Source organism: Acromyrmex echinatior, chromosome 1 (assembly GCF_024713525.1).
Source record: "Acromyrmex echinatior isolate Ae372 chromosome 1, ASM2471352v2, whole genome shotgun sequence".
In the NCBI taxonomy this organism is placed as follows: Eukaryota; Metazoa; Arthropoda; class Insecta; order Hymenoptera; family Formicidae; genus Acromyrmex; species Acromyrmex echinatior.
The window spans coordinates 17,495,804-17,521,331 of NC_141852.1; the positions used below are offsets into that span (position 1 = coordinate 17,495,804).

Here is a 25,528-nt window from a genome sequence, read left to right on the forward strand (position 1 = left end):
CTGGTAGGGATAGCGCGGGATTCAGGGGCGAAATTGCACGGTGGTTGAAAGCCGTCGTCGTGTATCAGTCGTACGTAGGCGGTCACGCGGTCACGAGCAGACCCTCAATTCCATGTCGCCTTCTCCCGTTCCGTTCCTTCGATACGGGCTTCTTCTGATCATCGCCTTCGGGAATGGTGAGTGCTCGCAGAATTGTGCGATTTTCATTTAACGATCGATTTGGATGTTTTTAGCGCTTCTATCTTTGTTTTACATTTAATGGACGATAAAGAATGACTATATACGTTTAAAGCGCGTAATTGTTCAAACCAAACGCAGCCGATAATTCGCAAGGTAGCCGCGAATTCTCGATTGGATCCAGATAACACAAAGTATCCAAAAGAGAGACATAAGACGTCTTAAAGATATGTTATGTCTCAATGTGTTGTCTGGAAAATCATTTTAGATCCTTTTTTGTTTCAATATTAGAACATTGCGATTGCAGGTTGAAAAGTTTTCGCTTTGAGGATTTAAAATACTAAAATTGATAAGAGTAATAAGAGTTTTTGTTCTTTGTTTAATTTTTAGATATCTCTTTGGTAATAAGTTTTGTTTCCTTAATTAATTGAATTTTTGTAATAATTACTTAATACATTATAAGTTTAATTTTTGCACAATTAAGTTTAATATTTAATCATTGCATGTTTGAAATAAAATAAATTTTCTTTCAAACAATGAAATTTTTGCAAATCTTTTCTGAGTAGTTAAAAAATTTTTTCATTAATTTCTATAATAACAACAATAATAATAATAGTAACAATGTATACCAATAATTTCATTAGTTAATAATTTTATTTTAATTATTGCCATCTTGTTTAAAATAAATTTAAGATAAACTTGAGATTAAGATAAACTATTATACGATTTATGTAATATTTTTTTTAAATATTTAATATTTTTTACTATTATATTATATATTTAATATTTAATATTTTTTAATATTTTATATTTTATATTATTTAAAACTGAAAATTGAAATGTTCTCGCAAAATAAGTCTAAGAAATTATTATATTTCGTGAAAATTTACTTTTTTATAAAATCTATAAAATATCTTGAAACAGAAAAAAATTATTTTACTTGAGCTCAAATTAGAAAATCTCATTGCACGACACCTACGTTGCATAAGGAAGAATAATTATCTTGCTTCGATAATTGGATAATATTGATATTTGTTACTTGTTTAGATGTCTTTTAAAATTCGATATTTACTCTTTTCCTATATTTTACCCTGTATTTTACCCTGTTCAATAATCTCAGAAGCTAAGAAAGATATAGATTGTCATCAATGAAGCTTCAAGGTTTGTGTCTTGGTACCAAAGTACAGCGCGTTTAAGAATTGTTTAGATATTGTCTGTAGACGTCACAAAGCTCGTCATAGCTTTTGCCCACCAGGACTACACAACCGCTGATATCAAAGACGTCTGAGATGTAAATTACGCGACGCGATCAAATTCCCAAGGCTGATACGTCAACAAATTGCGAACCATTTTTAGGAAGGGCGTCCTCGACACGAGAGACAACGAGAGAACAGTTCGCGATTTTTATTACATCTCTCGACCGGGAAATTTTCAAGGACTTGACGGTTCGATAATTTCCATGCCCGTAATAAGTTATAGGATTTTCTTCTCTCTCTCTAAAGATACATCCCTGACAGATTTAAATAGCCGAATCAATTTAACAGATGCAAAATATTTATCTGCACGAATCTTTGATTGCGCAAATTCTAAAATTCTAAATTTAGGCTAGGTAGAAAATTCTATTCGCAAAGGTCAGTTACAAGAGTGCAGTTGAACACGAACGTGTTCAAACAGAATTCTGATGTGAGTTTACTTTTATCGGTATAACTTGCCCTGGATATACATATATAAGAGAAAAAGGTTTGCGGAACTTTTAATGCTGAATGTATAGTAATGTATAGCTTCCAGTGACACAATAATATTGCTTTCGGATTAAAGAGACCAAAAAAGTTAAAATAATCTTTGAATCTGTAAGTTAAAATATTGACTGAATTATGATAAAAAAAATAACATAAATTCAATAATCGATTAAAATGCTATAAATTAACATTATTTTGACTTTCTTGTACTCCCAAGGAATACACAAAAATCAACAAAAAATCAAAATGATTTTATTTTTATTCTTAACGTCAATAAACAGTCAAATTTTATAATTAAAAATCATCATTTTGATTTTCATAACGTCGAAATAAAGTTATTTTGATTTCTTTTTGACTTGATAATTCCTTAAGTTTGGAAATCAAGAAGAACACAAATCATCACGATATCAAAATTACATCAAAATGGTTCTAAAGTAATTATTAAAAGTCACTTTTCAATGAGTTACGATTTTCATTTTAACGTCATTTTGACGTTATCGTGACTTATTGTTCTACTTGGGAAATATTATATCGAGATATCACGAACAATACGTCGTTGCCATTCTTATAAACTTAAGTCGCTTTTAATTTTCCTTTTGATTTATTGCTTTCATACTTTAAAAATTATTTGAAAAATTACCTTTTTACTTTAAATTAAACTAATGATGTAATATTCTAATTACATTTGTAATTTAATCTAATTCATAATAAATAATATATATATATAATCTAGGTGTTGGAATTAATTCGTAGCGTTTTACAAGTGATGGGAAGTACTTTCATTAATGTATTTTTTAATGCTCATGTGAAATAAATAACATTCTTTCATTAAAAACGCTACGAATTAATTCCAACACCTAATAGTTCAATTCGTTTTGTAATGCTTGAAATTTGGCTTAATAAAATGGATTTAGTTGCCGAGAACAGATAATATATAGAAGGTTCATACTGAAGATTTCACGTGGCCCACGATGTAGCTTTCGATCTTAACCGGACCTCGTTATGGTATGTTTGCGTCGCAGCTGGTAGTGTAAACATTTGCGAATCAATCGCGTCAAGGGGCCATTTGACGCCTCCTATATGCCACTGAATCGGTGATCGGGATACCGGCGGAATTTACATATTCGTCGGAATCGGGATCTGTGCATGCATTTAACAAATCGGTTTACGTACCGAGATTTTAATGGTTTTGGGTCACCATCAGCGATTATTTCCTCGTCACTACAAACTAAGTTTTATCCATTTATCCACGAATTGACACGCGGCTGACCGTGTACAAAACAATAGATTGTGTTTTTATGGAATCCAATACAGTAAAAAAGTTTGCGCCAATCGAAGGAGAGAAACGAGATAAATTATAATAACTTTGTTAAAAGCATAGATGATTATTAGATATTATGTGTCTGACGCTACACTGTTAAAAATTTCATGAAATTTAATGTACTTTTAAGTTACACAATTTGAATTTAAAAACAATAATTAGAAATTTGAATTTAATTTCATGACATTACATTAAATTTAATGTATTTATAACTGAAAAGTATTAAAATACATAATATAATATGACTCTCTGTCAAATAATGAAAATAAAATAAATTATGTTAAAAAGAACCAAAATAACAAAATATAATGTATGTAATAAATACAAATAATTTAATAAAAATAAAAATAAAAATATGCCTACATTGAACTAACGTTTCGACCGGGTCATTCTCAAAGTTATAAGAGTAAAAATGAAAAAATATTAGATTAGAAAAATCAATTTCTTTCGGTAATTTTGTTTATTTAGCTTCATGTTATATTATTCTGTCGATTATTGTTTTACGATGCATTATTGAAATTTTACTCTTATTTCAAGTGTTCGGATAATCGAACATCTTCATATGTTGGAAAGTAATCTCCAGATGCTGACAGATGTCTTCGCGTGATGAGCCGATCTGCACGAAGAAATTCGATGTCAGTCGGTCGAGATCCCGTGAGATATTCCGCAGCTCATACAGTATCGACATCTAACATATCTCATTACAAATCTGTGAGATTTTTCGATTTATGATTCCTGCAATGATAGGCCAATATTTCTCGATCTGCGAGAATCTTTCGAAATTATTTTTCTACTCGGAGATAAAAGATTTGAATTATATGCGATTATCATAAAAACGAGGCGTTAAAATGTTATGATATGTATTAAAATTATTCATATTTACAGATACTTAACAATAAAAAAAAGTAGAACTGATAAAATAACACAATCAAGTGTCGTCCTTAAATTTTAATAAGTTTTGGATACATTAACGGTATTAAAATGTAGACAAAAATAAAAAATTCATATTTTTGTAAGTGCTTTCTTGCATGTTAAAAAGATGGAATTTCCCTTAAAAAAATTAAGTTTTTTTCTTTCTGCAGGATGAATATCGCCTGCATCATCAAAGATAAACAAAATATTTTAAATAAAAATTGAATGGTTTCAAGAGTATTTTATTAAAAACTTGTTAATAATAAAAATTTGTTCTTAATTTTTTAGTTTTTAGTTTCAAGTAAGTTTTTACTCATTACCATAAAACGCTCTTAAAATCATTTAATTTTTATTAAAAATATTTTTTTTATATCTTTTTAACAAAATTCACTTAAAAAAAATCGATTTCTTTAAGATAAAATATTATTCCTTTAATATTTATAAGCAAAACTGTATGAGCAAAACTGCCGATAAGTTTACTTCAGCATCGTTCAAATGTCATTAGAAAATGGCACTCACTGTCGTTTGAAGCTACAACTTTTACAGTTCGATAAGGCCGTGAGGAATCATTCTCTTAATTACGAGCGGTATTTTCGCGACGAGTATCACTTATCTTCCTTGCAGTATCTTTCTACCTTTCTTACTTCGAGCTGAGATTAGCTTGGTCCTCTGACAGGTTTCACCACGCTTCACAGCACAATGGTCGCTTCAATGGGAAGGTGGACTGACGTTATACCGATCATGTAGCTGATCGCTATAATGGACGAACATCCACGTAACGAAATGGATCAGAGCCGCGATCAGAGAGAATGGCCCGGCGAAAGGAATCTCTTGAGTCGTTTTTGCAGGATCGCTTCCCAGGACTACGCCGCTTTTCTCGCGTTCGGCCTTACACCATTCTTTACTCTAAGTGATTCGCCATCATGTTTTATCCCTTCGAATATCATTTGTGCCGTGATTAGACGGTGAAGTGGTTCTTTATACGGACATTTCATTTTTTTCGCGTAATATTAAATTGAAAAAAGAGGGATATAATTTAAAATTTTTAATAATTAAGTTAACGTACAATATTAGATTTATGCTTTGTTGTAGGTTATTCAGACCGTATTCATACTTCGTTAAATTTGCAATTCGGTTTACTTATAAATTTTATTTACATTATCGAGTTGTTTTTTGTTAAATTATTAAGTGATGAAAATGATTATTAAAAGCTTTGAAAGAGAGGAAAATTGAAATTTTTCTAGTTGAATAAGCTAAAGAGTATTGTTTTAATATGTATAATATCAATACATCTTGGAGTAATAAATATTAAATTGAATATAAAAGTTAAATTGAGTATAATAATATACTGCAGTTAAACATACGGAATTTCTATAGTTTCAACGAAAGGCTTATTCAAACAATAAATAAAAGAAGCATTCAGCTACATGCAGGATGTTTTTTGCGAATGTATCTCTTTCAGATTTATCTCTATCAGAAAAATAAAAATATTTTTATGATACGATGTGTGTGTTGTGTCTATATTGTGTTTGTGTGCATTTTATTTCTATATATATATATATATATATATATATATATATAAAATTTGTATAAAAAATATATGAATAAATTTATCACACAAAATCTGTTTGTGTTTTATCTATTTCGTTAATTCACTGATATTAAGTAATTCTATAATAATAACAATATATAACGTATAAAATTAAGAACATTATTACGTTAATTTTATTTCTTTCTCCTTCTCTTTCTCTCTCTCTCTCTCTCTCTCTCTCTCTCTCTCTTTCTCTTTCTCTATTACCAAGTCAATTGGCTACATATATTTTTAAAGATTTTAATTCAAGTTATAATTTAAAACAATTTAGAAAATTAATTATATTTATATGTATAAGTTATTGTATTTTTATCTGTTCAGGTGTTTGTGACGAGCACGAATACAGACTGACAAAGCACTTGCTGGACGGATATGACGCCGGCGTGAGGCCTGCTAAAAATTCGTCCCAGCCTTTGGTCGTGGTCTTTGGACTGTCTCTTCATCATATTATTGATGTCGTGAGTGTATTCGAGCGTAAATAATCTTAAAAATTAATATATGACACGAGAGAGAATGATTGTTCCGAACTTAATTTTCTTCTTATTGTTAGAATTTTATTGATTTAAAAAAGTATTACGATTAAAATTTTGTTTATAATTCTATTTTTGAAACAATTTTTTGTTCTTAAAACTAATTGAAATCATTTTTAAAGTATTTTAGATACTTTTATGAAATTTAGATTACAGAAATTAATAGATATAGTTTACCTTTCTATATCTTTTTTAAATTATAAATTTTATAACAAAATTTTTGGATAATTTAAATGTAAATATATATATAATTTTAATATTATTTTACATAAACAAGAATATGTAATATAATTACACATAATTATAAACATTTTTAAATAAGTTTTATTTATTTAAAATTTACATATGTATTTCTGCAAATTAATTGGAAGTTAAAATAATTAAGAATTTTTTTTAATTAAATATGTTTTTATATGTGAGTTGAAAGAAATGTTTTTGCTTCAAACTCCAAATAAAGTTCTATTTTTATTAAATTATTAGCTACATATAGAATTGATATAATACTATGTTTGTGCATGTATTTTCTGCAACAAAATATTGACGATGACTACAAAATAGAAATATCAGAAATTCCATTATTTCTCGAAATCCTTAAAGTTCAACAACGATCGAAATAAATTAAAAAAGCAAACTGTTGGTTATATGATATCTTTCGCTAATGGCTAAAGGAAAAATCAAATATGGGACTTAATTCTTCAAAAATATTTTTGTATCTTTCGTTTTCATTGCCGAGATTATACATTATACATTTACAGAGTTCCACGCTTTCCTTTAGCGAAGGATATCGTATAACCAACAGTTTGCTCCTTTAGTTTATTTCGATCGTTGTTGAATTTAAGGATTTCGAGATATTACATTATTGCTTATTAGCACAATAAAGATAAGCGTAATAAAAATAAGCATAAGAGAAAATATTTTCATGTATAGAGGCGATAACGGTGAGACATGACGTAATCAATTGGAAAAAGAAGTCTTCTCTCGACGGATTTCATAGAATAAAAAATAATTTAAATACAAGAGAAAAACTATATGAAAACGTGCGGTTACTCGATTTTTAACTGTACTTGCATTTACATCTATGGATTTTTTTTGCTATTGATTTTTATCAATGCTTCAAACAAAATTCTCAGTAAACGGATTTGATCTTTAATAAAATAAATTCCTGCTTCGTGGCTGATGAAAAAATCTACCAAGCGATAGAAATAATATTTGAATTTACCGTCACTATTCGTGAAGAATAAACGACTTTTATTTGAAGAGCCATAAAATGTATGTAATAACATTACTCACAGTTTTCTCGCGACGATGTACAGTATATAATAAATATAATTATATGTTTCATATAAATATTGCTAAGTTATTAGTTATTCAAATTTTATTAATTTTATATAAATTTTCCTTTATCATCTTTATCATTGATTACGTTAGATTTTCGAGTTTTTTTCTAGATTTGTCTCGGTATACAAGGTAAAATTGAGAAAAATGCGCAACGAAAATGGAAACATCGTGACCGTGACGGGATCCTCGATGGTAATCGGAGATACGGGAGATAAATTGGCGTGAGAATAAGTAAGACGGTGGGAAAGTTTCAGGCATTTGTTTCGAGTATGGCGGTAACGAGAGCAACCTTTAACGCAACGTAGTCGACCAGTCACCCCAGGAAGGCTTAAGACGGTTGAAACCGTCTAACGAGAACTTATTACATCTATTGCGAAAAATGTGTGGTCGATCATCCAGTTCGTTTTTCTTTTCCGTTTTTTTTTCCGTTTGATAACGTAATATATTACGCGGTTTTCCTGTCGAGTTTTGTTAAGCGTCGAATCTATTGGAAAGCTTTCGAGATACTGCTCATGGAACAGACAATGAGATAATTGAATAATAATCGAAAGGACACTTTGCATGAATCCCATTTCTTTTTATTTGAAACGATTTATTCATTATATTAAATTTTTTATTATCAGTTGTATATTTATGTTTACAAAGTAAAAAAAGATCTTATAAAAAGTAGTGTTTTGCATTGCAGATATAATCATATAAATAATGAGCTGGAATAATGATTTGTTGATCTGCAATTAATGATTTATTTGAGAACTATAAATTCGTGTGTTATTTGAGGACTATAAATTTTCATATAAATAGAATCAATTTTGGATTTGCAATTGTTAGTCAAACAATAATATCTGCTATAAATTCCTATGGCTTAAATTCTCAACATACCTAAATCCTACAATTGAAATATTGAACATAGTCTCACGATGGTATCTTCGTTATATCATGCGTTATTGGATTACATCACATTCCATTGATTTTCTATACCATCTAATCTCAAGATAATGCACGTGAAGATAAACATTAAGTGAGACTAATATATCGCTTTCACGGAGACTTTGTCAAAGAGAGAAGTATGCACGTATCCATTTTGTTTAATTATCACGGAAATAGCTACTCGAATAAACCAAAAAATTCGCTAAATTATCTATGAAAAAATTACTATAAATAATCTCTTTTCTTTCCTTTTTCTTTTCTTTTAAAGTCTAACGAGATCAGAGTGAATAATTGTTTAATTTGCAACTCTATAATAATTAAAAATATTGTCTCTCATTTTTTAAAGTAAATGAAAACGTTATAACAATAATTAAAATATAATAATTATATTAGGTGTTGGAATTAATTCGTAGCGTTTTACAAGTGATGGGAAGTACTTTCATTAATGTATTTTTTAATGCTCATGTGAAATAAATAACATTCTTTCATTAAAAAACGCTACGAATTAATTCCAACACCTAATAATTAAAGATTGTTACAACGATTAGTATAACGATCATTTATCAAAGCAATTGTTTTAATGAGCGATTTAGAAATATAATACATCATAATGTTACTAGCGCTACTTTAATTATCGAATTGAAGGGATCCAATCTTGAGGGATGTCAAGCGCAGATCTCTCAAAAGTTCACAAAGTAGTTAGACTGAGTCAAATAGAGGATTGAGGAAAGTACTGCGTACCGAAACTTTTGAATATTTATGTTCAACGTACAAAATAACAAGATCCAATTATAAAGAACTCTTGTTCATTGATCGAACGTCAATCTCTGTCGAGAGATAGCATTCATCGCGGAATTCGTTAGGTTCCAGATTTCGCACGATTATAGTAGTCAATTAAATATTGCGGAACTGGTTCGTATAATACTTTGCACTTGTCAATTAAGTGTCTTATACTGCTAGCAAAAGGAAAAAAGGACAAAAGTAACATTTCATGTATCATTTTTCTCAGAGCGGAAAGATATATTGGATTGTTTCTAAACGAACTAAGGTGTGTTTCTTGAATTTCTACCTAATGTCTGTTCTACAATAGTTGTAAACATAGTTAGTGGTTGTAGTTGTAAGAATTGATCAATCACAGCCGAATATTATCTTCATATTTGATTTCATTGGTCAATTTTACAATTACGACTTTTTTTTACACTTACAACTACGCTTACTATTGTAAAATAACGATAAATAAGACAAATAATTTTAGTTTATTGATTTTGCATTTATTTTACTTTGTCTTTATTTTTTAAGTTGTTGTATTGTTATGTTCAAAACGAAAAAATTTCTAAAAATTCTCAATAAAATCGCTTTAAAATATTTTATTTTATTTCTAATTTATTTACAGTTACTTTTATAAATCTAAAAATAAAGCGTGGAATTTATTAAATTGCGAAAATAATATTACTGACGTGTTTTAAAACTGTTTCGGATTTTGTGAAGGATTGATATTATTTTTTTTTATAACTAGAAAGATATATTGCCTGTTGTTTGTCAACCATATCGTCGACAATTCGTTTCGTTGATATATATAAAGTTCAATTAATCACACAGGTCAGTTTCAACAACTTTCTTTTAGAGAGCAATCTTTTTAAGTGTAACAAATTAAATATTTTACGATAAATTAATTACAAATTATAAAATAACTTTTTGGGAGGATTTTTATTGTACATTACAAATATGCTGCTGATTAAGTAAAATAAATGTCTTGTTTGTTTTGGCAAATAAATTGTGAAAAGATTATCATAAACGAGTGAGAAAAATGCATTATATCGGAAAAATAAATTAAATGTTATGTTCAAACAAATTAATAAACGCTATAATCTGCGCGTGGCATTTATATTTATGTAAACGAATTTATATTGCAGTTTCTATGAAGATCGTTTTTACTTCACATTCCTTTACGTCTTACGATTTATAATTTATTTCAGGATGAAAAGAACCAGATACTTACGACCAACTGTTGGGTTACGCAGGTTTGGACTGATCATCATTTGAAATGGAATGCCTCGGAATTTGCTGGAATTCGAGTAATCCGTGTTCCTTACAATCGTGTCTGGCGACCTGACACAATTTTGTATAACAAGTGAGCAATCGGGGAATAAACTTCGCAACGCTTTTGCACTTTAAAAATGTATATCGCAAGGAGAAAGTTTATTTATTTAACTCGCGGTTCTGAGATATTACAAAAATTCCACAAATTGGGACAATGATTTATACGTTCTCTTGAGATCTCGTCTTAATCTTACTATTCTTTTCAAACTTCTTTCAATCCCTTGCGGGATATTTTGCAGTGATACGCATAAAATAAAGACTGGAGAGAAGATTCAAAATAAAGTACGATTTTCAAAAGAAAAATATTCTTGGAAAATAACAGTTTCCGGGATCGGTTGAATATAAAAAAAATAAAACTACAAGAGACACAAATAATTTAGGATAAATTTGAAGGTATTACAAGATGAAATATAATTTCTTAAAGTACCCAAACAATATAATTAGGAGTAAAAATAATTAGGAGTACCCTATAATTTCTTAAATTATATTATTGATGTAAGGAACGGAGTTTAAAGATCTAAAACTGTGTGATCGAAACAAAAAAAAAAGATATATACATATATCTCAATGCGGTTTCAATTTCCTGGTCGCAGTGCGGATCCACAATATAGTTCAGCGGTCATCAATACAAACGTGATCGTCAGTCACACGGGCGAGGTGGTTTGGTTAAGCCACGGTATCTTTCGTAGCAGCTGCGACATAAATGTGGAGTTCTTTCCCTTTGACGAGCAACGATGTGCCCTCAAATGGGCCTCCTGGACGTATGATGGATACCAAGTAAGCTTCACCTTCTATAGTTGCATTTTATTTTCCACATTTGGATCTTCATTCACCCGAATGCAAATTATCAAAGTTTTACATTTGCATAATTGAATATCTGATTTTTAACAGGTCACTGCGCCGCGTATTAAAAATTTTCTCTTAAAAAATTTCTCTAAAAATGAAGTTCGAAGTTTGTCCCGTTGGGACAAATTATTCAACGATGTAAATTTTGAAAATTCGCAAAATTTGCATTACGTGCAAATGTGTCTTCTATTGCAATCAACTCGAAGATTTATATAACTCGTTTGAAAGTTATATTTATAGTCGTTATCTGAATTTTGCATCAAAATACATATCAAATACCACGCTCAACGATTTCGCTGACAATAACAAATATCAAGGCCGTACATCAAACAATCTTGCCGCAATGTAATGTTTTTAATTTCATGAACTAATAATATTATAGTATACTGTAAAATGCCTAAAAATATCTATGTACGAAGTAGCACTTTTAGTAGCAAATTAAGTTTCATATCTTGAAACACAGGTAGTACAATATAGTTACATTTTAACAATAAATGTTTTGTTAATTGCACGTCTTACTATATTATAACTTTACACTATAACGTAAATATAATATAACGTGAAGAAGCTATGCACGAAGCTATTATATAATTTATCCGCCATCTGCAACGCATTGCATAATGCATTAATGCAACAGATGATAATAAGTGATTGTTTCTAGAAGATAATCGCGTTTTGATGGATAATGCGATGATAAACTGAGCGGCTCGTGTTGATATCTGCTTACTCAAATCTTGGTGTGAAAATTACAATATGATGTTTTGTAACTTTATTGATAATAACAAACACGAAGGTTGCAGATCAGATAATACAAAATGGAACGTTTTCAATTTCACAAGTTAATCATTTACTGTAATAACTGTGAGATATGACTGCATTTCAAGCAGCGATGTAGTGATGCATGGATCGTTGCTCCATTTCATGCCGTTGCTTGTTCGCTCAAGTGGCTCTCTGGCCTTGGGTGAATACATAATGTGTGCTATATGTCACAAAAACAAATCCTGAAACCATGCGCCAGGCAGTTATAAAATATTTTACATATTTATTACGAGTTATATAAATATTCTTTATTTCTTGTATTTAAAATTAATTTTGTTAAAGGAGCTTATTGTATTATATATTTCGCACTCCGTTTTGTTGACTGATTACAATCACCAAGATAGCAATTAATCTCTTTGTCGAGATGTCTAAAGAAAAAGTATTACTCGAATTTTAATCAACGAAAGAAAATATATTTTTGGAATTGAGAAGACAGATTTTTACATAAGTAACGTTTTTACTTGATTAATCGTTTTCTTCTCAAGTTATCTCTGAAAAAATAAAGATGTAAAAGCTATTAACGTACAAATCAAAAGTGATATAGTTAAAAAAAATGTGATTTTTTTAGATATTATCATGTGAATGAGTTAAGTGTATATATATAAAATTAATAGAATATAAATAATATTCATCAAAAATAAATTAATTTAACTTCATTAAAAAGCGATTAAAACATTATAATTCGAAAAGGATGGTTTAGAAAAATCATTAAAGTTATTAGGTGTTGGAATTAATTCGTAGCGTTTTACAAGTGATGGGAAGTACTTTCATTAATGTATTTTTTAATGCTCATGTGAAATAAATAACATTCTTTCATTAAAAAACGCTACGAATTAATTCCAACACCTAATATAATTTAAAAAATGATTTTTTTAAGGGTTGAAAACGACAATGACAAAATAATATAATAATTTTCTGTTAAGTCTGACAGAAAATTATTAACTACTCAAATAATGTTAGCAAAAAGAACATATTTTTAATACGGTCAAATGTTATTTTTGTTATTTCCGTATCAACTCTTAAAAAAACGATTTTTTCGAATTGTGACAATTTTAATGATTTTTTTACCTTTTTTGAAAAATAGTTTTTCGTAGGAAAGAAATATTTTCTTTTCCTTAATTTTATGAGTTATCACTTTTGAAATAAATGAACGACATCATTTCTTAAGAATCATCTTTTTTATTGAACCATGAGAAGTAAAGTTCAGATGACTATTAAGACTATGTTTCAAAATACATTTTATTTGAATTTTTCGGTTAAATCGCGATTGCAAATACATAGGTAAATAAATAGGTATATAAAATTGATTCTGAAGGAATTATTTATTAAACCGTATGATTTCAAGAGATTGATTTCAGCTGAATTGTTAGATCAAAGATGTCGATATATTTTAAATAAATAAGTGTTATATTGAAGTGTTATATGAGAGATAATTTCGAGTGACTTGTTCCATTTAATCGATTTTTTCGTTGGTTCTCATAAAACTTTAGAATCGTTTAAAAATACGGGAGAACGATTATTAGACGGCGCGCGACGGTAATTCGTCTTGCAGATTTCCTTTTAAATCGAATTAATTTCTACGTTCAGCCATTCATAATTCACGATATTATATTCACCTTCATTTAAGATCGCTGAATATTTTATGGTTTTGGTAGATATCATTCAGCGAGATACCTTATCGATTATCTGAGGTCTGAGGTATCGGTATATCGGTATATATTGTATAGTTCATGCGAAATCGTATCGATTAGAAAGACAAAAATAAAGAATGAATATTGCAGATTAAATCTTATATTTAGATGCATCCTGAAATTACTACAAATATCGCCGAACGTTTTTGTATCTTTTTATGTTTTAGGTAGCTAATTTTTTTCGGTATTAGGAGAAATATGTAGTAAAAAACTATTTTGACGCAGAATGAATTGTGCGTGCGACACGAATGAACAAAAGGAAAAAAATGTACAGTTATTTGCGAAGCGAAGCCGATCGGTCTTTTGGAAGTTCGGGAACGTTTAACACAGCTGCGGAATCGAAAACGCCGAGCCGTCAAGTCGTGAAAATGGTTCGGGCAGATCGAAGGGCTTAATCCCAACATCGCGAGAAGAATTCAATACGAGAGCCGTTCAGTTCGCCTCTGCGCCGAGAGCACCCTGCCTATCTTTTTCACAGAGTTTTCCCATTTTCTATCTCTCCGCGTTGAATACATTTGCGTGCTGCCGTCGCCGCTGCCGTCGTTTTCTCCTCGTCGCGTAAAGAACGTCATCGCGGTGTAAAATGCTTGTTCAAGAGAATCTTTCAAAGTTCTTCGCGCATTAATCATTTCTCGTGTTTCGTGCGGTCGGATTTTCAGTGGCTATCATTAATTTCCCAAGCGAAAACTTGACAAGAGGTTTCTCTTTTATAAAAAAAAGTCGAACAAGTTTTCGTTCCAATTAGCAATTTTTAAAGAATTTGTTGATTGAATACAAACAAATAAATGATGTGACACATTATTTGTTATTTGTTATGTTGAGATCTACGATAAAAAGAAATTATTATAAAAAGTAAAACAAGGATTATTTTAAAATTCAATTGAGAATGTCTATTCTGTTTGTATATTTTAAAAATTAAAAATTCGATTTTTATCCTTTAAAAAAATAACGATCTTATAAATAGATAAATGATGTGACATATTACTTGTTACGAGATACAGAAGAATTTGTGATAAAAGTAAAACAAAGATTATATTAAAATTCAATTGAGAGTGTCTGTTCGATTCGTGTAATATTCTACTTCAATTTAAAATCCGATTTTAGTCTTTTAATTCTTTTCTCATTCGTACGACCGCAATAAACCTTTCGATTTGTCATTAATAAAACACGTATCAGCTCGATGAAAAGTTATTACGCGTTACACAAAACATTCTTGATCGCAACGACAGACATTCGGCCTGTCAGCTGCCAGTTTAACTTTTAGTCGATAAACCGAACCGGCTCTAGACGTTAGTTTCACGTTCATGTTTAGCAAAAGGACGCGATGTTCGATAAACAACAAAAACTTGCTTTTAGTTGATATTTTTTACTATTCGCAAAATCGCTATTTCATCGTTTTAAAGCTGATTCTACATTAAACGCAAATCAAATCGCAAGTTTGTCGCGACAGTCAATCTGTGGAGCATCAATTTTAAAACTAGAGATCTCACAAGAGAGATTGAACATCATACATTCGTTCCACTATATTTTTCAGAACTTGCTTATATAAGATCGAATAAGATGCCCTCGCATTTTATCCTATCACTTTATCCTAACAATTAATGCTTGATCAATGTTTTTAATATATTTTAAATATAGTTTTTTATGGTACTGTTTTAAGCGTGTAACGAAGTACTAAAAACATGTATTAAAAAAAGACACGTTTTGTCTTTAAAAAAAAAACATCTTTTGCCAATCCTGCTAATCTTATGCATCTTATTTTATTTTAAGCAGGTCCTGAAAAATATGACGGATCAATCAAAAGTTGTTTAAACGTCCAATCTTTTACTTGAGAATCTCTAGCTGTCGTAAGTTTGCGATTAATGTAGAACTAGTTTTTATAGACAAACGACGGCGATTTGCGACGTCAGTTGTCACAGTGTCTTGCGTAATTTATGAGGAAATTTTGCGAACATCAGCTCGAGCTGGAGAGACAGAGCGAGCAGGGGGACGTGAGCAATTATCAGGCAAACGGCGAGTTCCATCTTCTGGACTTCACCGCTCACAGAAACGTCGAGTATTATTCCTGTTGCGAGGAACCGTATCCCGACATCACTTACGAAATTCGCTTACGACGACGTCCGATGTTCTACGTCTTCAACCTGATTCTGCCCTGCATACTAATCAATGGCGTTGGTAAGTAGACTACATAAATGTGCATACCTGAGCGAAACAGCGCTGGAATGTCCAAGTTAGTGACCTGCAGTAGATCGACTAACGTTCGTACATCAAAGGGCATAATAATTGTTTTTTGATACTTGTATGTACTCAAAATACTGTACTACTATAATTCCTGATTTAGAAAGTTCTAATATTACAATTAATGGCGTTATATATCATTTTATGTCTTACATTGAAAATATAAAAAAAAAATTAAAATAATTAATAATTGCATCATTAGCAGCTTTATTGTAAAAATAATATGTACAAGAAAAAGGCGAAAGAAATAAGTCATATAAAAAAAATCTTTATTATATCTATGATTTCTCTCTCTTTCTCTTTTTGGTGCCTTTTTTATTTATTCTGAAAATACGAACTTTTTTGTAAACAATATAATGCGCTCATTTATTTATCGATCTTTATTTATCGTATTCAGCGAAGAATGAATAAAATAATCGATTACTATTTTTCTTTAAAAATGTCTTTTCACAAAAAAACTTTTTAAGACATTTATTATTAGGTTGAATCTTATGAGAGAAATTTCCTAGATTGTGAATTAATGATATGCGGTATAGCATAATCTCGAGGACCTCGTTTATTAATAAAGGAAATAACAGGTCTTATCGTTAGTTACGAAGTAAATTTCATAAATAAACCTTGAAACTACAAAGTGGTAGACCGCAAGAGAAGTCATATAAGAGATTAAGTACGCTCTCTCTTCCGATCTTTCCGCGCTCTTCGTACGACCTGCTTGTATGAGAAAATTAAGATTGTCCCTACTAGCATGAAACGCGAATCTTATGAATTTCCATAATAGTTTTCATAATCTTGGTGGAAAAAAACGGTATCCTTATTAATAACTATGCAAGCAATCAAATTACATGTTGAAACTCCGCTAAAAATAGTTGAATCGACGTCGATCGATAGCACTAATCAATCGATATCGATTCAGCCAATCATTTCTAGTTGGAAATTTATTATTGCTTGATAAGAAAATCAGGATGCACCATCATCGCTTTTATATACATGTTTGAAAGAAATTCGAAATTTTAATAAAAATATACATTTAAATAGAAATATTAATAAAATATTAATTAAATAGAAATATATCAAGAATATTTTGAAAACAGATTACTTGACAAGTTCAAAGTCAATTAAATTTCTATAAAGATATTTAAAGGATTAAATATTTTTGTAATTATTGTTTAAATTACAATCAAAGCAAAATTATCTTTGTATTTATTTTTTTGTAAGAAAAAAAAATGTTTTAGCTTATACACTTTCTTATTAAATAAAATATTTACTTTTATAAAATAATATAATATAATATAATAAAATATTAAATAAAATATTTACTTTTATTCATTCTATATATATATATATATATCTAATACCACATTAATGCAATTAAGAAAAAGAAAAATACATATTTCTCATAAAAATATTATAATGTAGGCAGTAAAACAAAAACACGTAATTACTAAATTTCTAAAGTTTTTTGTTAATTTTTCATAAAAGCAAAAAAATGATCTTCGAATATTATGTAATATTATGCAAAGGAGGGGAAGATGAGAATTTAAAAAATAATATTGGCAATTGGGTCTAATAGTGTTAGGATTTGTACAGGAAAAAACAAATTAAGTGATCGCCTTTAAGGAAACGACGGCATAAACCGAAGCATTTCATTACATTTCTGCTACCATTTATCGATAATGAAAGAAATTTTCCGAGAACTTGTTAGATATTAGCGCTAACAGAACAGCAATTACTTATCGAGTAAAAAATGAATTTTATAGACAAAAAAAGTGGAAAGTAGGACATAATAAAAGTCTCTCTAGTAATGGCACAATCTACTTTTTTATTGTAAATCTTGGTAGGTAAATTTAAATATGTAGATAAAATAATCTGGCTTCTATAATGGTAAAAACACGTTGTTAAAGTTTTGAAAAGTATACTAGAATTTTTTTAAACTTTTATAATCTGGAACAATAAAAAATTTACTTTGTTTCTTGAAGGCCCCTATTACTGACGGAGAAATTAAAAATTTATGTTGCCTGCGAAAGTTTAAGAGAGTAAAGAAATTAACGTATAAGGTATATATAGAAATAGATAGATAAAAAATATTGAAATAACAGAATATAAGACCCAATAGGGCAATCAAGACTGTCAGACAAATGGGACAACGCAATGGTTTTCCGATGATAAAATTGATGGAATAAAACAGTTAAAAAAGGGCAACTATGAGTTATCGGGAAATATTTATATGATTTTGTTTGAGTCAAGAGAATTCGTAAATTATTTTACACAACAATAGTAAAAAATTTAAATTCATTTTCCATTTGCATGAATATTTACTAATATTTTTCGCAAGATTAAGACTGGTATAATTCGTAATTGGTTTTTATATTTAGGACCGTTTTAAGTAGAGTCTTAAGATGTTATAAACCTATCAGAGAATTGTGTATTAGCATCTTACTTTACTTAGGACAGTCTTAAAATAAGAATCGGTTATAAATACCTTAAGACTCAAATAAAAATTATGTAAAACTGGTATTCTATAAAATATAAAATTATCGTGATATCAATTATCGTGATAGTAAGGAATTTAGATATTGATATGCTAAATATAATAATGTTTAACGAGAACAAAAGATACGAAAAACTTAATAAAATTTAAATTTATCGAACTAAGAAAAAAGCAACCCGAGACTACCTCACCTTTTTTTATCGCTTTTTTCCTGCAGTTCTGCAGGTTATTCCATTCTCGATCTACAAACTTTTGAGTTTGTCACGAGACTTCAAATCGAAGTCTCGTGGAATATCTCGGATTCAATATTTCGCGGTAAGGGTGAAACTTTCGCTGTTCTTGTTTGCTCCCAGCCCTGTTGGTGTTCTATGTGCCCTCTGAGTCGGGGGAGAAAGTTACCCTCGGCATCTCGGCCCTTCTGTCTATGACAGTGTTCCTGATGACCATTCGCGAAACTTTGCCGCCCACGGAGAAGACGCCACTGATAAGTAAGTACTTTGTTAGTCAATTCTGAATAAAAATTTCAATTTAAAATTCAAAAACATTTTTACATATTCAAGATATTTTCAAAATATTACGATTCATCAATTTTTTTTTTATGCTGTCATTATATTTGATTGAATTATGACAAATCTTTTTCCGGAATTATATTTTCGAATTTTAAAATCACTTGATTTTGTTAATTTGGAATTGTTCGACGCAAAATGTTATCGCGATTTTGGTTCGCATTACTTGCTTTTATGTTAGTTAATTTTAAAATTAACACACACTTTAAATTGGTTGACATAATAAGCTTGAAATTGACTTGAAAGCGACTAATGTAAGACCAGAGTAATGTAGAACCAAGGTTATAGTTGCTCGTTACTCATTAAAAAACCTGCGGGAAAGTGCACCTGGGATTTCCTTCAGACGCGGTTAGCCGTCTCTGCAAGATTGAATAGCGTCTCATTTCTGCTAATGTAGTCTTCAAAGAAGGATCCCGAAGGAGTGTGCTCAAAGAACAGCGAGAAAACCGAAAAATAGTTCGGAATCGTTACTCAAGTGGAGAAAGAATTTTGTTTAATGATTAGACATATACAAGGATTTGTGTGGTAGACAATTTTCTTAACAAGATACAACGAATGCATCATATTCAGCAAGTTTTCTCAAATAAAAACAATAATATTTTATCCGATTCTTTTAATTCTGTCTGTTGTATTTAATTTAAATATATTTATATATTTTAAATATGTGTTTAATTCAATATTTTATAAGAGAGATTAATATTTGTATAAATTTTATTTTTTATGAAATACAATTTTTTATAAAAACAAAATAAAGGTAAATTAAATTGATAGATAAAACAAATTCTTAATACTTTCTACTTTTATAATAAATGCATTTTTCTTAATTTTGGACTTAAGTTTGTTAATTAAGGGATAAATGACTAATATGAAAAGCAATGAAGAAATTAAATAAAGCTAATAAATTTAAAAGAATCCAAATTATTAGAAAAGACTAATAATAGAATTTTACTTATATTAAAATGACAAAAACATTTATGAAACGTTTCAAACTTAAGTTAGTCCTTCTGAAAATATTACTTAAAGTTTTTACATGATTTAAATTTGTAATTTTTTTACGGTTGAAAAGGACTAATTGTAAGTTAAGTTTGAAACATTTTGCGAATGGTTTTTGCCATTTTTAATGTGAATAAAATTATATTATTAATCATCTAATTTGAATTCAAATTTTCAAATTTTTACTCAATTTCTTCATTACTATTCTACCTATCCGTACTTTTCCTTTTGATGCTTTCAGGTCTTTACTATGGCGTCAGCATTTGTCTGGTGTCGTTCGCATCCGGTCTAGCAGTCGTGACGTTGAATTTGCATCACCGTGGTGTGCGGGGCATCCGCGTACCGAGTATCGTGAGATCGCTGGTCTTAGACAAATTAGCCAGGATAGTATTTCTGAATTTCCAAGAGGAGAATAGATCGGTAAAACGGATGCACGTAATGCACATGCATATTGTTTCTTGTAATACGCGGAGCATTTTGCAAACCATCATCCAGTTTCCTATTTGAATATAATAAAATTGGGCCAATATTCCGTTGTGCGCGCGATTCAGATCAATCAGATTAATAATTCTGAGAATCGTGCAGCTTCCTGCGGATAATAGCGTAAACAGAGTCGGCGTCAGCCGTTCGTTCCAGCATATATAAGTAAAACGATATAACGGAAGATGGTATCTTCAATATTGTAAAAGAACAGATAAGAATAGTATAAAAGAACTAAAAAGTATACATATAATCGATTAAAAGATAAATATAAGAAATTTATAAGTGAAAGAGAACGTTTAAAATGTAAATTATGAACAATATGATGAAATAGATCTTAATTATTAATAAAAAAAAATACGAAAAATAGATCGAGAGAGATATAAACTTTGTCTCCGAATGTATTTTGACTATACGAACGTCTGTAGCTGATTCTGAGCGTAAACGAATAACGTATTGCGCTTCATCGAGAGAAAGTTTCGCAGTTGATACAATTTCTAAACGCGAGCCCGCTATTACTCCGTTCTATAGAAAAGTTACAGCGCAATCATCAATATAGTATCATAGCGATTTGTTATATCAGCAGGAGCCAACAGAACAATTCCCGAGAAGAAAGAACAATTGTCCGCTGCACTGTAAACCTGAACTGTCGGAACAGCACGTATCTCCCAAATATGTATCGAAGAAAGACGATAGTAACAGTTCTAGTCCCAGTTTAGGTGAGTCTGTGATAAAGACAACTAAATTTATTAAAATGTCAATACTTATTAAAACGCATGAAGATACTTGATTGAAAAAATCGCTTAGCTTTTTTTACTTCTCATAACTTTGGTTTTTTTTAAATATTTAATGTTATTTATTATTAAATTCTCAAACGTATATTTATATTATTTATCTTTAAGTATTTATTAATTTATCATATTTATATAATATATTATAAATTTTTACATATGTTTATATATTATATTATAAGAATTCTATAAAAGTAAATTTTCTTCTAGAATAAAATAAGTTTCCTTTCCATTCTTTCTCATAAAACCATTATTTTAGAACTGCAATTTTATACAACTTTTTTTCTATATTTTTATAAATTCTTTGTAACTCAAAAAATCACAAAAATTTCACAAAAACAAATATGTTTTTCTAAAATAATCATATCGCTTTTGCGTAATGTGTAACTTGATTACAAAATATTTACTTTCATTTGCAATCAAGCGTAACGATTTGATATATTTCTTGTTTCAAATACATCCTGTCGTTCTGATTATACTTTAATAGTCTGTCCGTCTAGTTTGGTCTGATCTAGTTTTTTTTAGCCAGCTTATTTGTGCCGTGTGATCAATATATATTATGAATCCCATCGAACGATCGCATAGATCTCGGAAAAGAAGGCGGCCTTGAGGCGCATTGGTCCCGAGTCCTGGGAAGAGTGCACGCGACCATCGAGAGGAACGAGCGGCGCCTGGTCGAGCAGGATCGTCGGGAAAGGACAGAGTTAGATTGGAAACAAGTCGCCTTGGTCAGTGATCGTGCTCTGTTGTGCGTTTTCTTGCTTACGACGATCGTCAGCACGGCGGTGATTTTATGTGGTTCGCCCCCGACTCCGGATGCGTCCAAAGATGGCTAATTCTTGGACTATCAGTTCGACTAACCGTTCGATGGTTGGCGAACAATGCTTTTCGAGGATCACCGATGATTTTTGATCCAGATAATTTTGTTTATAATATAATGGGAAGAATGATTTTACTAAAAAATTAAAAGTTTTATTGAATACAGATCTGAAAATAATTTTATTGGAAATTCAAATTCATTGCTAAAATAAAACTTTTTGCAGCATTGGTCATCATTTTTTAGTTTCTAACATGATTACTTGATGATCCAACAAAATTATTTTCAGATCCGTATCCAACAAAATTTTAGATCTTCCAGCAAGAATTCTTTTTATATATTAAAAAAAATTAAATTTAGCAAGCTTGATAATGAATAAATGAATACTTTTCGTTACTTGTTTTATAACAAAACATTTGTTAACTCGTGCAAAAAGTAAGTGAATTTTTAAAAACTAAAGTGGGAATCTATTTTATTTGCTAATATTATTAAAAGAAAGATCATTTTAACATAAGTCCATTATTTCTTCGTATGTTTCTTGAATGAAATATTGTGTGTAATTTTAGATAAATATGACATGTTTAGAAAACTAAGCATCTAGTTTCTCGAACAGAAGTGAATTTAGGGTACATAAAACCGCTATTTATTAATTTCGGCAACACATAAATTCTTTCTTTCTAAATAAATATTAACAGTTTCTTAAAAATTCACATATCTCAAATTATAACTTAAATTCGCCTCTGTTCTCTCGACGATTTTTTATATCGAACGAATAAAGAATAATTTCGAATAGTTGAAACTGTAAATATATCTGTATCGAATTTATGACAGTAAATCTATCGAGGTAGTGAATTCGTAAAAACTCATTAGTGTGTCAAAAATGTGTTTATCGATATGAAATATCAATATTTAGATTTAGAAATGAGCATTCTTTATAGATGAGAATACATTATCTAATAATAAAACGATAAATGTATTATCAATATTGAGATGTACTAAAGCAGGGGTGAAAGTATAATTTAAGACATAGTAGGAATAAATAATGAAATAGATTTTATTTATTTAACAAATGAAATCCCGCAACCACATTTTTAAATTATTCAATTCTTTTAAATTGATTTTTTCTTCTTTATGTAAAAGTATTTATCTATTTCATGCATTTCATAAAAATATATAAAATATATTAGTACATAATAAATATATAAAAGCTTAAGAATCTTTAATAATAATCAGGTACAGGTGCACAAGCTATTTTTACAAAGTCTTCATATTTCACGTGTCCGTTCAGAGACACATTGGCCTCACGGAAGATTTGCTCCACTGCAATAAACAATAACATACCGAATACAAAATCTATGACTATTGTTTTACCTTCTTTGCGATTCAATTTTTCTTTTGAATGAAGCAAAATATGTAATTAATAATTTATTGCTTTATTACCTTCTTTACTACTCAATTGTTCTCCCCAGTGAAGTAACATATGCGCCAACTGTCGTGCTGGAATAGTGCCGCTGTGAGAAGTATCAGCAGCTTGAAAAGCCTTAATCACTTCTTTCGGTAGATCCTCTGCACGAGTTTGAAGATGCATTACCTCCAGGAAATCGGCAAAGGACATTTTTCCACCTAGAATCAACATAAAAGATATTTTCATTTTCCTGTAAAGTTTCTCTGATCTTTAAAACTTTTAGAGTGAAAAATATCTCACTCTAAAAGATTCGATTCTAAAGAATTTAGAGAATGGTAAAAACTTGTATTGAATATTGTAGTCTATGGATTACCTTTGTCCTTCATGTACTTGTTCAATTCTGCAATGGTCGGACTCAGTCCCAAAGACCTCATAATTATAGTAAGCTCGTCAAGCGTGCGAATTTGACCGCTTCGGGCAAACAGATAAAAACATTCTCGGAACTCTGCAAAAGTAATAATTTCAAATCAGCTTGATTTATTTCAGCTGTACGAGGCAGTGGTAATCTCGCAACGATTTCAAAACGTACCGTCTATGTCCTCTTCTCTGAAGTAACGCGCCTGCAACAATTATATACCGGATGAGACACAAAAAGTAAAGCAGAATGCATATTAAGTAAACTTAATTGTGCAAAGGAAGAAGCTAAACAAATAAAACCGTGCGTGAAACATGACGAAAATAGATCAAGTTCCAGAGAATTGAGAAATTACATTTCTAAATAGACCTCAGAATTGTTGGCGAAATTATAATATATATTGGGATTACCATGTTTGATTAGATTCACACAGATGATTCGCTCGATTCACTCGTCTCTCTTGAGTGTCGGATTTTGACACGATTTTGTTGATTTTGACACAACAGGTGTTTGACGCGAACGTAACCTCACTTGTTCTCCCTTGTCGCTTGTAACAGAGCGACATCGTTCGTCGGGAGATTCTACTAGAAATCCTGATTGCGCAACCTGGCAAAGGAAGGTCAATGTTTCTGGTTGTCGAGCTGTCGTCAAAATACAATTTTAGAATGCATGACTTTTTAACGAAAGTCCGCAGAAACTTTCAAACGCGGATTTCTGTAGAAGCTATCTTCGATAAATTCAAATCGAGCACTTTTGACGAGTAGAGAGTTGACTTTTTTGGGAAGGAAAGATGCTCAAAGGAAAAAGATTTGATCGAAAGAGCAATTCAGGAATATATTAGGGCAAAATAGTTAACCTTTCGGTGCCTCTATACGCTTTGTCACATTTTACACAATACACACTGCAGGATATTGTGTAAAAATATCGCGTAAAAATGAACATATTTATAACATTATTTTAAAAATCAAAATGCGATATTAATGAACATAATATATATAATATATATATTATAATATGTTAGTATATATATATAGTAAATAATATATATAGTAACAAATAAATATATCTTCATTTATTAATAAAAAAGTTGTAGCACAAAAAGTAAAATAAATACATAATCGAATAGGCTATACCCTATTATATATATAATGGCACTACCAGGCATTATTGAAGGATCAAATATTATGAAATCATACCAAATTAATTTTATTTTGTGTATTCTAAGCTATTCTCCTAAATAAAATTAATTTCTAATAATTGCCGTCTATTCGCGTCCCGATTTTTCTGCAATTTTTGTTTACAATGCATCTTCATATTTTGCCGTATATTCCAAGATTACGTTTA

At 29.9% G+C, this 25,528-nt stretch overlaps 2 protein-coding genes across 6 annotated transcripts; one reads left to right on the forward strand and one right to left on the reverse strand.

Moving 5' to 3' along the window:
- Positions 1 to 21: 21 nt before the first annotated feature.
- LOC105154928 (neuronal acetylcholine receptor subunit alpha-7) lies at positions 22 to 23,416 on the forward strand. 5 transcript variants are annotated; one of them, XM_087407800.1, is made up of 9 exons: positions 22 to 176; positions 6,062 to 6,198; positions 10,557 to 10,666; positions 11,229 to 11,412; positions 15,950 to 16,166; positions 19,071 to 19,205; positions 20,518 to 20,711; positions 21,343 to 21,475; positions 22,133 to 23,416. In XM_087407800.1, the coding sequence occupies exons 1-9, from the start codon at positions 113 to 115 to the stop codon at positions 22,381 to 22,383; spliced, it is 1,425 nt and encodes a 474-aa protein (XP_087263926.1). In that variant the 5' UTR covers positions 22 to 112; the 3' UTR covers positions 22,384 to 23,416. The 5 variants fall into 5 exon arrangements, with proteins under 5 accessions (XP_087263926.1, XP_087263920.1, XP_011069041.1 ...); XM_087407794.1 differs by having other exon boundaries at positions 23 to 176; positions 10,512 to 10,666; XM_011070739.2 differs by having other exon boundaries at positions 23 to 176; positions 10,512 to 10,666; positions 20,518 to 20,707; positions 22,133 to 22,270.
- LOC105154927 (calmodulin-like protein 4) lies at positions 23,401 to 24,765 on the reverse strand. Its single transcript, XM_011070736.2, has 5 exons — positions 24,595 to 24,765; positions 24,359 to 24,389; positions 24,143 to 24,274; positions 23,805 to 23,987; positions 23,401 to 23,684 (listed from the first exon to the last, which is right to left on the reverse strand). Exons 1-5 carry the CDS (start codon positions 24,595 to 24,597, stop codon positions 23,584 to 23,586), a joined length of 450 nt encoding a protein of 149 aa, XP_011069038.1. The 5' UTR covers positions 24,598 to 24,765; the 3' UTR covers positions 23,401 to 23,583.
- Positions 24,766 to 25,528: the final 763 nt, after the last annotated feature.